This window comes from Hemicordylus capensis, chromosome 3 (assembly GCF_027244095.1).
Source record: "Hemicordylus capensis ecotype Gifberg chromosome 3, rHemCap1.1.pri, whole genome shotgun sequence".
Lineage (NCBI taxonomy): Eukaryota > Metazoa > Chordata > Lepidosauria > Squamata > Cordylidae > Hemicordylus > Hemicordylus capensis.
In genome coordinates, this window is record NC_069659.1 from 95,768,053 (window position 1) to 95,782,595 (window position 14,543).

Sequence of the window (14,543 nt, forward strand, 5' to 3'; positions counted from 1 at the left end):
AAAGATGGGCACTTGCTATTAGCTTCCAAATGTGCTTGGCCCATGTAACCAGAGTTGCTTCAAGTGCTTTTTTTTCCATCTCCTGCAACTGCTTTGAGTGCATGCTGCACACACACATGTACATTTTTGTTAAAGTTCCATGAGTTTTCATTCCTCTAGCCGGCCATCACTTTCTCGTGTTTTCTCACCTGCACAAGTACCTCACTTGTGTTAGATAGTGTTATGATTTAGATGAAGAATTAATGACAGTGGCCATTTTTGCTCTTGATGTTTGGCATTTAACTGGATTTTTAATTTGTGCAGTTCTTACTCCGTCTTATACAAAAGGAACTTCGATGTAGGATGGATCAGACACTGTAAGTTTTTGTTTAACTTTCTATATGCCGAGATAGTTATGTGTTGTTTTAAATTGTCAGCTAAAATAATTACCCACATGTTGTGCAGCATTATGGTAATGGAAGGATGTTGCAGGAGCATCACATTCATGTGCAAGAGTTCTTCTACACCAGAGCTCACATTGCTGAGCAATGCTTTTGCTTGCACAACTGTGAGAATGCAACAAATAAGACCACACTAACATGGTGCACTTGCACAAGAACAGTTAGCGGTCCAGGCTGTGCATGTGCAAGATAAGTTGCACATCCGTGCTGTTTGCACAATTAAACATGATGCAGCTACAATAACTTCTTGCATTTGTGTAGATTCCTGAGTTTAATTACCGTAACATTGCACGATGTTTGGACCACTGTATTTTCATGCAGCAATAAATGGTAATTTTGGCTCTGTGCTAATATAGGAAGTTTTGAAAAAATAAGTTGCAAAAACTCTTCTTAAAAATAAAACTAACTTGGTCTCCACATCTTGCTGGACAAAAGAACCCTAGTCCAAATATATTGTCCATCCTTTATCTTTAATTTTCACCTCTATTTCTTCGATAGTATATTATTGGAAAAACAATGGATCTGGATCGTGATCCGTTGCACTCATAAGGAATGGGCTCTGTGCCTGCGCAGGAACCTCACAGGTAGATTGACTAGCTCCTTGTGGCACTCACTCTGCCCTACACGTGCTCCATGCTTCCATTGATTTTGGCAGCTGGGGGCGCAATTTTCTCAGTTTCTTTTTGACCGCCAAAACATCCGCACCTCGTTGCTGGCTCCTCGGTACAACTAGCTTCAATTGACTAGAAGAGTCAATTGAAGAGCCCCTGGTGGCGCAGTGGTAAAACTGCCACCCTGTAACCAGAAGGTTGCAAGTTCGATCCTGACCAGGGGCTCAAGGTTGACTCAGCCTTCCATCCTTCCGAGGTCGGTAAAATGAGTACCCAGAATGTTGGGGGCAATATGCTAAATCATTGTAAACCGCTTAGAGAGCTCCAGCTATAAAGCGGTATATAAATGTAAGTGCTATTGCTATTGCTATTGCTAGAAGGAAAAGGAAAGATATTCGGTGTTGTTCCTATTTGACTTTGGACTGCATTTGATTCTACTTAAGGAATAGGGACTGGCTTTGGTTTATCGGAACTTTCTAAAATTGCTTTGAGGCTGCTGCCTCGGGGCACCGTTAACAATGGAAGTCAAGAAAACCTCCAAACATTGTGTGGACTGTTGGGCTAAACTACCATCGACTGACCATCATGATTCTTGTTTGCTGTGGTTAGGGGAACAGCACAGCCTGGCAGCTTACAAAATACGCTATTCTTTCTCCAAGCAAACACTTGAAAATCGAGCACTGTGACTCTGAGCAGTGCTTTATGACAACGTGTTTCATCCTCCAATGCCTAGACCAAATTACCCTTCAACATTGAGGTCAGAATCGAGCTCAGTGCTGGAGTTAACATCGAGTGTGCAAGGAACTGCTAAAATGCAGTCTAAAACCCCAGCAGGGTGTCACGAGCACACTCGACGGAATACTCTGGCCAGAAATATATGACACAATAGCCAGTAGCTTACGTTTCAGTTTTACTGCTAAATAGTCAGGTTTAACAGTCTCACCAGGAATACAGAAGTGAGGAGTGAGAAGCCCAAATTTCAACATCACAATCTCTCCAACAAAAGCTCCAAGCCGATTTGACATGTTGTTTCCAGCAGTTTGTTCAAGGCACAGGCTGTCCGGTTTACAGTCAGCAGCCATGTATACGTAATCAAAACTCCTCCCCTGCCAGCTGCCATAGATTCAATCCAGCTTCTGTATTCTCGCCAGCCGATTACTCCTTTGTAATTCCATCACCTGCTGCTGATGTTTTTCCTATCTGCATTCTCGAGGAGATAGTGGCCGTTCAAACTCTGGCTCAGATTCTGACCCTTCTCTCCAAAGACTGCCTGGCCCTGCTGGCCCCTCCTGCACCAAACACTCACCCTGGCCTGTCTCAATTACCTCCCCATTCACATTACCCAGCCTGCTTCCCCTCAGGTGCCTCCCAACTTTCTAGTAAGTCGCCTGCCTCCCACTCCTCTCCAATTTCCTTGAGTGGGGGCATGACACAGGGGACATGGAGGCTGAAGGCAGTCTTGAAGTCAGCTCATAGGCATAAGGACCAGAAGAGGAGGCGCTCCTTGGCTGAAGAGGTGGATTCTCTTCCCCCCAAAAAGCATCAAACCAAGTCAAAATCTAAGAGCACCATGCCTTCTCCGACTGCACTCCAAAGCTATAGCCTGCCTTCAACATCAGAAGCAACTCAGTCAGTATCGATGGAGCAACCCAGGGGAATTTTGCCGTCGGGAAGTTTGTCATCAATGCCAACCATGACACTGACCTCGGGCTCGATTGAAGTTGATCTTTCTATTATGGACACAATGTTGACATTGGTACCAACTGCTTCTTTGGAATCATTTGCAATATCAGCCATGTTGAAGGGCTTGCTGTATGCACTGTTACAAGCGCCTCCACCCAGGAGAGCTCTGCAATTTACCCCACATCAAACGCCAGCACAGTCCCCATCAACTCCCTTACAGCGGCAGCCTATGGATAGAGGGGATTTTGCAGGATATTCTACAGAGCATCCTCAGGATGAAGATGTCTCCTTGGATCCAAACACTGCGACAACTCTACTAGCTATGGTAGATTCTTCGAACAGCACTCCCTCAGGATCAACTTTCCAGGGTTTTTTTAATCAGTGGTCTCGACATCGACCAGGATCATCAGGTGGAGGGCCAGTGGATGGACCAACAATGGTGTCAACACATAAACTACTTAGAGCTACTGGCTGTGCTTATGGCACTAAAGACATTTGACCCCCTGCTAAGCAACAGGGTGCTGCAGTTTCAACTTGACAACACCTCAGCCATAGCATATCTCAACCAACAGGGGAGAACAGTCTCCCATTCCCTTTGTACCTTGAGTTTACGGTTGTGGGAATGGTGCATCTCTCACAGTGTGTGCCCTCTGACCATACATATCTGGGAAGTGAACAATGTGCTGGCAGACAACCTCAGCTGGTCCATGCAGCACTACCAGTACCACGAATGGGAGGTCAACAGCATCTGCCTGAGGGAGGTGTTCAGCTTATGGGGACATCCGACCATGGACTTGTTTGTGACTGCTGCCAACAAACAGTGTCTGAAATACTGCGTGCATGCCAGTGTCAGGTGAAGGTCGCTGGGGGATGCGTTACAACATGTGTAGGGCAAACGACTCTTTTACCTGTTTCTGCCTCAGCCACTTATCAACTGTGTGCTGGCACAGATCATGCGGAACAGGACGACCGGCATCCTAGTGACACCATGGCAGCCTTGTCAGCCATGGTTTGCACTGCTTCTCAAACTCTCCAGGGGGACTTCACACAGATCTCCCACTGTGAGGCAGTGCAGCATCCGGATGTAAGGACTCTGCAGATGACAGCATGGAGAGTCGACTTCTAAAGAAAATCCTAATTAATAATAGAAGGCTGTCAACCAGAAAGAACTGTGGTTCTAAGTGGAATGGATTTAAGGAGTATCCGTGCAAACAAGGTTTCCTTCCTAGTAAGGCAACACTGAGACAAGTTCTACTTTATATGACCGCTTTAAAGCTCACAGGATTAGCAAATGTATACCTCAAGGTGCATTTGGCAGCAATATCATCGAATCATAAGGGGTGGGATGGTGCAACTGTTTTCTCCCATCCGGAATGCCATATCCCATCTCTTTATTTAGCGGGGGAGAGTAACTGGCCCTATCCACCCCCAGCACAGTACCTCCAGTGACTGTTGCTGGTGTCTGTCTTATGTTTCTTTTAGATTGTGAGCCCTTTGGGGACAGGGAGCCATCTTATTTGTTTGTTATTTCTCTGTGTAAACCGCCCTGAGCCATTTTTGGAAGGGTGGTATAGAAGTCAAATAAATAAATAAAAATAAAACGCAAGAAATTTCTAAAGGGCGTGAACAACTTATACCCACCAATACGAAAGGCAATGGAGTTTGTCCTTTTGAACCTCTTAAGGAGGCTTCCCTCAAGTGGGTAACCTTGATAACAGTGTTCCTGGTAGTGATCACGACTGTGATACGTGTAAGTGAGCTGACAGCATTGCGCATGGACATTCCTTATACACAGTCTATTCACATAAAGTAGTCGTGATTGGATCCGCAATTCCGACCAAAAATAGTGATGGAGTTCCATTTAAACCAGGATGTCACTTTTCCTACCTTTCCCCCCAAAATCCAGAATTGCCATTGGAAAAGTCTCTGCATACTCTGGATGTGAGACATTCTCTGCTGTACTATCTAAAAAAGACCAAGAGGATTAGGAAAACGGAGAAACTGTTTGTGGCCTACGGAGGTAGAACCAAGGGACAGCCAATATCATGACAAAGACTCACACATTAGTTGGTGGAGTTAATAGTGCAGGCATATAAGCTGAAGGGTGTAGATCCATCGCGCACCATACGGGCCCAATCAACTAGGGTGTATGCATTCTCAGTAGCACATCTGTCTGGAATCCGTATGGCTGATAACTGCACGGCTGTGACATGGTTGTCACAGAACCTGTCATAAGATATTATGTGATTGACCTGTGATCAGCTGAGCAGGCGGGTTTTGGAAGGAGTGTTCTGAAACGGGTGTTGCTATAGGCTTCAGGGAATACTGTGCTCACCACCTTGGTTGGAAGCTGGCTAATCACCTATTCCTTATGTATGCAATGGATCACGATCAAGATAAAAAGGTTGTTCACCTGTATGATGATCTGGTAGTGATCCGTTGTATTCATAAGATCCTCCTGAACCTCCCCGCAACAGTAATAGTAGCACATATTTTTGTGTGTGTGTGTGTCCCTGTGTCTGTGTGTGTGTGTGTAGAAACACTTACCAAGTATAAACACTGCAAGATCATCAGGAGATGGCAGTCTGCAAGAAACTGGAAAAAAAATAACAGAAGCACGGAGCACATGCAGGGCACAGTGAGTGCCACAAGGAGCTAGTCAATCTACCTGCGAGGTTACTGCGCAGGCACAGAATCCATTCCTTATTAATACAGCGGATCATTACCAGATCATCAGTTACCAGTGAGCAACCTGTTTTTCTCAGCATTTTAGGATGTGCTCTAAAGCAGTGTTTCTCAAAGTTTTTGGAGTCAATGGACTGGTACATTATTCATGTGCAGTTTCCTGGACCAGCAGTTAGTAAAGGGGTCACCCTCCTCACCCCCACCCCCCAGGCACCCCCCAAAAAACGATTTTGGGCTGCTCTCTGGAGCTCATTTCCAGGCAGCCCTTGCTTCTGGATAATGTTCATTTGGAGGAAGTGGAATGAACGTTATCCAGCAGCAAGGACTGCCTGGAAATGAGCTCTGGAGAGCTCCCAGTGGCCACCGACAGCCCAAAATTGTTTTTTTGGGGGGTGATTTTTATTAGTGATGCCTCACGGACCGGTACCCAATGCCTTGCGGACCGGCACCGGTCCGCAGACCAGTGGTTGAGAAACACTGGTCTAAAGAAACTATTGGTGATCATCCAGTTTTTAAACTCCAGTGTGGTATGCCTCTGACAGTAGCAACTCCTGCACCAAAAAGCTTTCTCAGCACACATTGCTCCCTTCTGTGTACACAAGATCACTCCTCTCTGAGTGCATATGTCACTAAGACCAGAACTGTTGCAAACCTGTGAAAGTAAAGTTATACTGGGCCATTTCCATGTCTGAAGCTACAGCTGGTGCAATATACAATAGAATGATGCCAAATGGGGGTGGGATGTGCGGAACACATTAAAACAGTCCTCGCCTACACTGCTTCTCCTCTGAGTTCCTATTGCCTTCAAGCACATTGCAAGGTTGCTCATTATAATCAATTGCTCATGATAACCAATTAAATCTTTAAACAGTTTGAGCCTAGATAAAATTGGGTTTCTACAGCTGCTCATCTTTTTAAAAAGAGTGACTTGCCTCTTAATGCTACCATGGCTCTAGGCCCAAGCCAGTATGGTACTACAGAGATAACGGAGAAAGAGTAGGAATTGCTGGGCTTCCCCACACCTGATCACCCTAATTGCAGAATTTTCTGTAGCTCCCTACATTTCAGCAAAGTGGTCAAATTGAATAAACAGGATTCTCAAGTAGTTTCTGGTCCGGTCAAACACTAGAAGCTCCTTTTGCTGCAAAGGGCAAGGGAGAATGTTCTTGAATGGCAGGATATAGCTGAGAAGGAGAAAGGTAGCTTTGTTACCATTGGTTTTAAAAGGTCTTTAAACGAGGGTACATAAATATGTGCTCATCCTTTCGCATACTTCAGACAAAAAATTAAAACAAAATGTAGTTCCAAAACTACTCTGGATGTTGTGGAGCAGGCATGTTGGAATCACAGTCCAATATTTGCTATGAAATTCAAACCTTAAACTTGAATATATCTAGTGCAGCAGAGCTAGACAAAGTGGCTGACATGACAAGCAGCCCTTTGTTGATGTGGGGGACCCTCCAGGGCTGCTGTGCAACTTGAAAAGCAGCCGTGACAGGGCTGCTGAGGAACAACTTAAAAGGACTTCTGGGAAGTCTTGCAGCACTCCCTTCGTTGGAAATAATGAAGAAAGCTGATTTCAGTCATTCCATAGCGCCCTGTTGCACTACGCTGTTGCAGCTACCTTTTAAGTTGCACAGCAGCCCTGGTGGGTCCCTAATTTATTTATTTGTTTATTTGATTGGTTGATTTACCGCCCTTCCAAAATGGCGTTTTACAACAGAATAAAAACATGTAAAACCAGTTAACAATTAAAATCAAAACTATAAAAACAGAATAAAACCAATTAAACATTCTAACAGCTAAAAACCCTGGAGAACCAAGGCAAACATTAAAACAATTAAAACAAATTAAAAACCCTGAAAGGCCAGGCCAAAAAGATGGATTTTAAGGGCTCTCTTGAATGTCAGTAAGGAATTAAGATTACGAATTTCTGCTGGGAGTGCATTCCACAGCCTGGGAACAGCTACAGAGGGTTCCCCTTCATGTCAGTCACTACTGGGAGTTAGTTTGGTTTTTGTGGGGTATTGCTTAAAATTCCGCAGAAACCTGTAAAATCAAGTTCAGTCAGTGATCATGGGAAGAAAGAGAAAATGAACATAGATACCATGGTAATACTACCTCCAGTTTTCTGAAAGAAATCATTTGCAGAATATGTTTTTGACAATACTGTCTCCACACCAAATAAGAAAAGTAAGTGAAGACAAACAGAAATCCACTTTCAGAGATTTATTCCCTGTTGCCAGAATCCTTCCCTCTGCACGTATGCCAAAGTACAGCAATGAGCATTCTTAAGAAATGATAGTATATCTTCTTTTAGTGACCCAGTGATGGATATAGAGAGCTTATCTATTTTAGATATTCATTGAATCTTTGAGGTGATCCATGTTCCCTCACAAAATGGGTTCTGTGTCTGCACAGTAGATCTGCAGAAGAATTCAATCATTCCATGAGGTGTTCTTCAGCTCTGCCAAATTGCACGCATGGCACAACCATTATATTTGCCGGGAGAGTGCCTATCCCTAATTTTCTTCTTGACCACCACGCCTCTCGCATTGTGAAGATATATATATGAATGAGAGAGAGCCCACACCACCTAATGGCGCAGCGGGAAGAAACTTGAAACTTGCCTAGGGAGCAAGAGGTTGCTGGTTCGAATTCCCGCTAGTATGTTTCCCAGACTATGGGAAACACCTATATCAGGTAGCAGTGATATAGGAAGATGCTGAAAGGCATCATCTCATACTGTGCAGGAGATGGCAATGGTCAACCCCTCCTGTATTCTACCAAAGAAAACCACAGGGCTCTGTGATTGCCTGGAGTTGACACTGACCTGATGGCACAACTTTACCTTAAGTGTGTGTGTGTGTGTGTGTGTGTGTGTGTGTGTGTGTGTGTAACTGTGTCTGTGTGTAATACTTAAATCAGCTGTTCCCAGTTTTGACTGATTGTGGGTTGTTAGTCTTTAAAACAAAAAATGAAATGGTGGTTGTGGGGAGCATGGGAGGAGAATTTTGCTGCTAGTACTCATTGCCATTTCCTGATATGCATCAACTTTTGCTTGCTGATTAAAAAAAAATTCTTTTATAGGTTTAAAGAACACTGAATTTCAAACGAGGCACGAAGTCCGTGGTTAAATTTATTTTTAAAGACTTTGGCTGTGTTCCAGAGAGCCTATTTACTCCCCTGAGAAGTGCTAAAAATAAATGCAGGAAAAGGAATCTTTGTTGCACATGTTTCTCTGGATCATAGTCTTTATGGGAGTGTTCTTCTGCATTTGAGCTGCATTTCCTGGAATGATTTGCACATTTTTGGAAGAAGATTTTGAAATTCACCCCCTCCCCCTTTATTTTGCACAAGTACCAATATCTCAGGAAGGCAAGTGTTCTCAAAAAAGGAAATGGAGCAACTTAGTTATTTTATACCTGAACTTAAGCCAAAGAAAATGTGCCTTGATATTCATTGTGATAGAATGTCTTTAAGTTAATGTTATGCTGCATGGTTGTGTTTAGGTTCTTTTCATAGAATTCAAACAGATTTGAGAACAAAAGAGCTAAGAGAACTTTGGATGCCAGTTTGAAATGTGCTAAGAAGAATTAACAAAATACTGAGTAAAGTGTCCTTCATGTAATGTCATTAGGAATGCTGTTCTGTGCTACCTATTTTTTATAAGAAAGCAGGCTGTTCTGTTATCCAACGTTAATGACTAACTTTCCATGCTACACAGTCCCAAACACAACATCTTGTATGTATTATTTTGGAACATTATGGGTTGTAACCAAAGAAGGTTTGTCATGACTTAGTGCCATTGAAATCAATGAGACAAGTTAAGTCATGACTCACTAAAGTCCATGAATTTCAATGAGACTTAATTATGACTACCTTTCTTTGGACACCATGTGCCACACATAGTGGCTATACAGTGACGCTGCAATGATTCCATCTCTTACTTCTGGAGCTCGTCTCGCTGACTTGAGTGAGTAAGCAATTGGAGAACTGCAGCAAAACAACAAATTATTGTAGCATGACATATTTATTTTTAGCATAAGTTTCTGTGAACTAGAGCCAATTTCATCAGATGAATCGGATGAAAGTTGACTCTAGTCCACAAAACTTACACTAAAATAAATGTGTTAAAGGTGCTACATTTTTGCGGCAACTAACTAACATGACTATCCCTCTGGAAACTGTAATGAGACAGTAGCATCTGGTGGACCATTGGTTCCCTGACTGGGTAGTGTTGATTGAAAAGAAGGCTCAGTGATGAATCCATGATCTATGGCATACATTTACTTGTCAGGCCATAATTTAAAGTAAATGTACAGCTTTGGTCCCCCACAAAACTGCAGATTAAAGTTGCTGATGAGAGTAAAAATTAATTCCAATCCTCTTCTTGAGATTACACACTCAAATTCTGCATGCAGGGGCTTTTCTTCTCATTTTGTGTATGCAGCACTGTTCCCAGCATTGAAATGAATGATGAAGCCCTTGCTTTCTTCTTTGAAGCCTTTGATTTCATATCAGTGAACAACAACAAAAAGTTAACTGATTTTGATCTCTGATTCTGAAGGCAGCTAAGTAGAGTGCCCTTACTGCAAAATGTGTCTTGTCAGGGAAATAATATTGTTGGTCAAGGCCTTATTTATTCAAATAGTTGAATTTAGCTGTACTACTAAGTATTTTCATAAATGTCAGTTGGGATATTCATTTCCCAACTGACATCTTCTACACAGGGTAAGAGCCTTAATTTATATTCAGGTGATTAGAAAAATTGGTATCTCACTGAAGGAAGAGAGATAAACATGTACACATAATCCTTTAAAAGCACAAGTGTTATGGTTCCTCTTGGTATACTTTCTTCCTGATCATACCCTAAAATTCTATTTCAGTACAAAGCTTGCTTCTGGCTGACAAAGATGTACTATAGATTTTATTTTAAAGAAAGTTGTACTATGTGATTTGCAAAGGTTTTAATAGTTTTTGTATGTATATTGAATATTTATTAAAGTTCAGTAACTATGTTTTTACCTGAGGATTGGTGTCTGTCTTAGTACAGTATAGCTATATATTGAAGGAGAACCCTACATGGGCACAAAACTCAGTTACTGTCTTAATTGTCGTCTATGGCGGCTGGCATTAGCACATATTCCTACAATCCTGTAGTTTATATCCTGTTTCCCCTCCTTGTTATGGCAGAAAAAGAAAGGGCTAAAGGCAGGGATATGGTTGTTCCTTGATTCCCAATTGCCATCCGTGAGACTGCTTTTCAGTTAATAATATTATAGCTTAGTCCTGAACTCTGCCTCCTAGTATTCTTCAGATACCTATCTAAGAAACTGTCTGATCCCCACTGTGATTTTCCCATTAAAACTCTCTTGAATTTGAGTATGTAATATTATTTGTTTTATTGTATATATCCTCTTTAAATAAACCTAAATGGGGGTTCTGACATCTAATTCATAAGTTGCCATACTGGGACAAAGGATATGCTCAAAACTAAGCACATTTTGTTGTTGTTGTTGTTGTTGTTAGTTCTAGTGCAAGAAGGATCTTGGATTCGAGCACAACTCCAGAATTAAGGAACTCCCTTTTATTTAAAAAAAAAATTTTAGCTATGATTGGTTAAATGTCAGAAAGTAAATGTCATTTTAAGCTGCCAGGTGCATATCTTAACTGCCAGTATTGCTAGCTCTCTCATGAGGAGCCTCTACATAGAATAAAGCTGGTTGTTAACATTACACACATCATTTCAATGACATCATCTATAACCTTTTCAGGAAGCTTATGAATGACTGTATAAACCTAGCACAGCAACAAACAGATTTGCATGCTGTATCTAAACCTTTCTTCTCAGAAACCAGCGAAGAATGGCTGTTCTTCCCTGTGCAGGCCTATATCATTAAACATCTGCAAAGAGGTGGCATTGCTGGGAGCTCAAATGATCAGTGAAATGCTGGCTGTCCTCCTCAACCCCCGTGTTTCACATATAGATATCAAGGAAAACTTAATGTGATCAAGTGGGTACATGTAAGGTGACCCTCACTAGCTACCTCTACTCCCAATGCCCCTAGTGGTCATTAGGATAGTTGGTGCAAAAGGTTGATGCACTGGAACTCCATTTCCAACAACATTAGTGATAGATAACTTCTCCCATTGATTTCATTAGGGCTAAGCATGAGTAACTTTTTCTAGAACAAGGCTATTATGACTGACTCCAGTGCATGTCAAATCACTTTGTTGTGTAATTATTTGATTAATGACAATGACATCAATTAGCATGATGAGAGAAAATGAAGTGATATTGTACAGCATTAAACGGTCATTTTTAAGGAACAAAAAATTTCCTCTTCCCCTCCCTGCTATGTAAAATAATTTTACTGTAGCTTAACTTAGTCTTGTATGGTGCAGATTTTTTTCTGCACCACTAGATTTTTTCAGGCAATTTGTAATACATTCCCAAGTAGATTCTAGAACTTCAGGGCAATGGTTTAATAGACTACATGTTGCATACCATCCCACAATGAGACAGAATCTTCCCAGTTCTGTCTATCCACACACTCCAAATGCTATTTTTAACAGGGTATGTTTGGGTTTATAATTTCCTGCTGTTAACTTGTAAGGTAGAGAGATTTTCACTGATTTTGCTACTCTATAAATTGTAGTGAGGCAAATCTCCACGCCTTTTAAGGCTCTAGTACAGCAGTAAATAAGCTGGCTGCCTCATTTCTGAATGTGGTGCTTAGGTTCTCAACTGTTCTTCAGTTCATTAAGAAAGTCACTAAGAAATGAGAGAGGAGCATGGGAATGATTATTTAAAAGTTTAATGTGAATAAATGTTTGTAACTATACCTATGTATTTTTAACCCTCCTTACTAGTGTTGTATAGCTGCAGAATGCTGTGAACTGGGCAATTAGGCATGGTAGGAGAATGTTTTGATCAGTGATAGGGTGTGTCTATCACTGCAGGAAAATAGCAGGTGTTAGAATGACCCCTTGGTGACTCCTTTAAAAAAAAAAATGCCTTGGGCAAGGACTGGGCATGCCTGCTTCCCCCATGTTGCCAGAGAACATAGGCAGCAGCATAGATGGCTGCATGTGGGTTCTGGCCTGGGGCCCATGGGGAGAGAGTTAGCTGAGGCTCAGTGGGCACAGGTTAGCCAATGGTCAACTTGGTTCTTTTACCTGCTGGCTCCACAAGCCATATCCCAGCTTTTAAAGTATGGCTGCCTCCTTGCTTCTCTTGCTCACTAACTCTGCAGTGCCATCAAGTAAGAGCAGAGGAGAGGAAGGGGTTGGGTTGGGTTGGGTTGGGTTGGGTTGGGTTGGGTTGGGCACAAGGAGCAGAAGGAGGTGAGGGATGGGTGGGCACAAAAGATGAGTTGGAAGTAAGTAGAGACAAATAGGGGAGGTGGGGGAAGAAGATTAACAAAGGATGCTTCCTTCCTTGCACTACACTCCCCTACATATTTCAGTGGATCCACATTTGCATAGTCACTGGATTCTAAGGAAATATGTTAGGGCCTCATGTAGACAGGCTGCATATACTGTGCCAAAGATGGTAGCTCTGCGTTGGATTCCCTCTCCCTCAATGGCGCAGCTTATGTCTTGTCCTGGCATCATTGTCCTGCATGCTTCTCTCCTCCTGCTCCAATGGGACAGCAGAAGGGAAATAGGGGACAGGGAAATGCTCCGCCTTATTATGTCAAGGCACTGGGTAAATTGGACTGTACACAGGGCTGTCCTTAGAGAGCCCTAATGGGGTATGGGGCCCAGGGCAAATCAGCCAGTGCGGGGGCCCCTTCCAATTAATTCTAATGGGGATTAAAAGAGTGGGGCCCAGGGTGGTCACCCGGCTTGCCATGCCCTAAGGAAAGCCCTATGTATAACATGTAGCTCTGCCCTAAGGTAATATAAATTCTGTACCAAGAAGGACTGAATCCGGTGACCTATATACATTATATAAATTAAGCATAATTTACTCTTTTTCTGCTAGCCATGAGCTGAGACACATCCCATAGGAGCCAAAGAGCCATAATGGATCCCCAGAGTTTTAAACATTTAAACAAAGTCACCGACTCTTATCTTTTCTTTCCCTCACCTTCCGACATGTGAGAAGGGAGTTCAAGTGCTAACCCTACCAAATGTGTAAGAACAGTAGCACAAACCAGAATTCTTTGAATAACTCAACTATTTGTTGCCTACAACTCACTGGAATATCTCCGGGCAGAAAGATTGGTGAAATTATAAGCACAGCTTAACTGAAGGCTGTCTCTGCATGCTATGCTGTCTGGGCCTAGGGCCATTCAGACCCAGGTTGAACCATTTGCAAAGCTCTTAAAACTGCTTTTCCTAGTTCCTCTCATGTGCCATCTCATGCTGAGACCTTCTGGGTTTGCCTCCTTAAAGAGCAGTACACAAAAACAGGTTGCTCGCCTGTAACTGATGATCTGGTAGTGATCCGTTCATATCCATTAGAGTGGGCTCTGCACCTGTGCGGAAGCCTCTCGGTATTGAGTTCTACAGCTCCTCTTCGGCGCCTGCGCCCCACCCCATGTGACCACATGGCTATTTAAGGCGGGAGGAAGCACAGGCACCTCAGTTCCTTGTAGACCGTTGAAGCAGTCGAATAAGCAGGTAAGTTCTACTATGTAGGGCAAGTACTACTGCGGAGGGGAGGTTCGGGAGGGTCTAATGGATATCAACGGATCACTACCAGATCATCAGTTACAGGTGAGCAACCTGTTTATCTGGGACGTGGTCCGTTGACACCATTAGAGTGGGTGTCTAGTTAGCTCCAAAAGGAGGAGGGAGCAGTAGTCATTGTAACACCCTTTTTAAGACAGCTCTCCCAAAATTCGCCTCCGCAGCAGACTGCAAGTCTATGGTGTAGTGTTTCACAAATGGCTGTTCCAATGACCAAGTAGCAGCCTTGCAAATATCCTAAAAAGATATGCCAGCCAGGTGTACAGCTGAAGCCCCATACACCCTTGTGGAGTGTGCTCTGATGGTCTTCGGGGGCTGAATCTTCTGTAGAGAGTATGCCAGATGGATGGTTTCTACAAGCCAGTGTGACAGTCTCTGCCTAGACAACGCCTGTCCCTTGTTATTCCCTTTATAGGAGATG

General features: G+C 42.9%; 1 protein-coding gene across 4 annotated transcripts in view; it reads left to right on the forward strand.

Moving 5' to 3' along the window:
• SLC37A1 (solute carrier family 37 member 1) overlaps window positions 1–10,451 on the forward strand; it is an 86,315-nt gene extending 75,864 nt beyond the window's left edge. For all 4 annotated transcript variants that reach the window (XM_053305843.1, XM_053305845.1, XM_053305844.1 and 1 more), the window contains 2 exons: window positions 304–356; window positions 8,510–10,451. In XM_053305843.1, the coding sequence (XP_053161818.1) occupies window positions 304–356; window positions 8,510–8,525 (69 nt within the window). In that variant the 3' untranslated portion in view covers window positions 8,526–10,451. The remainder of the gene's footprint in view (window positions 1–303; window positions 357–8,509) is intronic.
• Window positions 10,452–14,543: the final 4,092 nt, after the last annotated feature.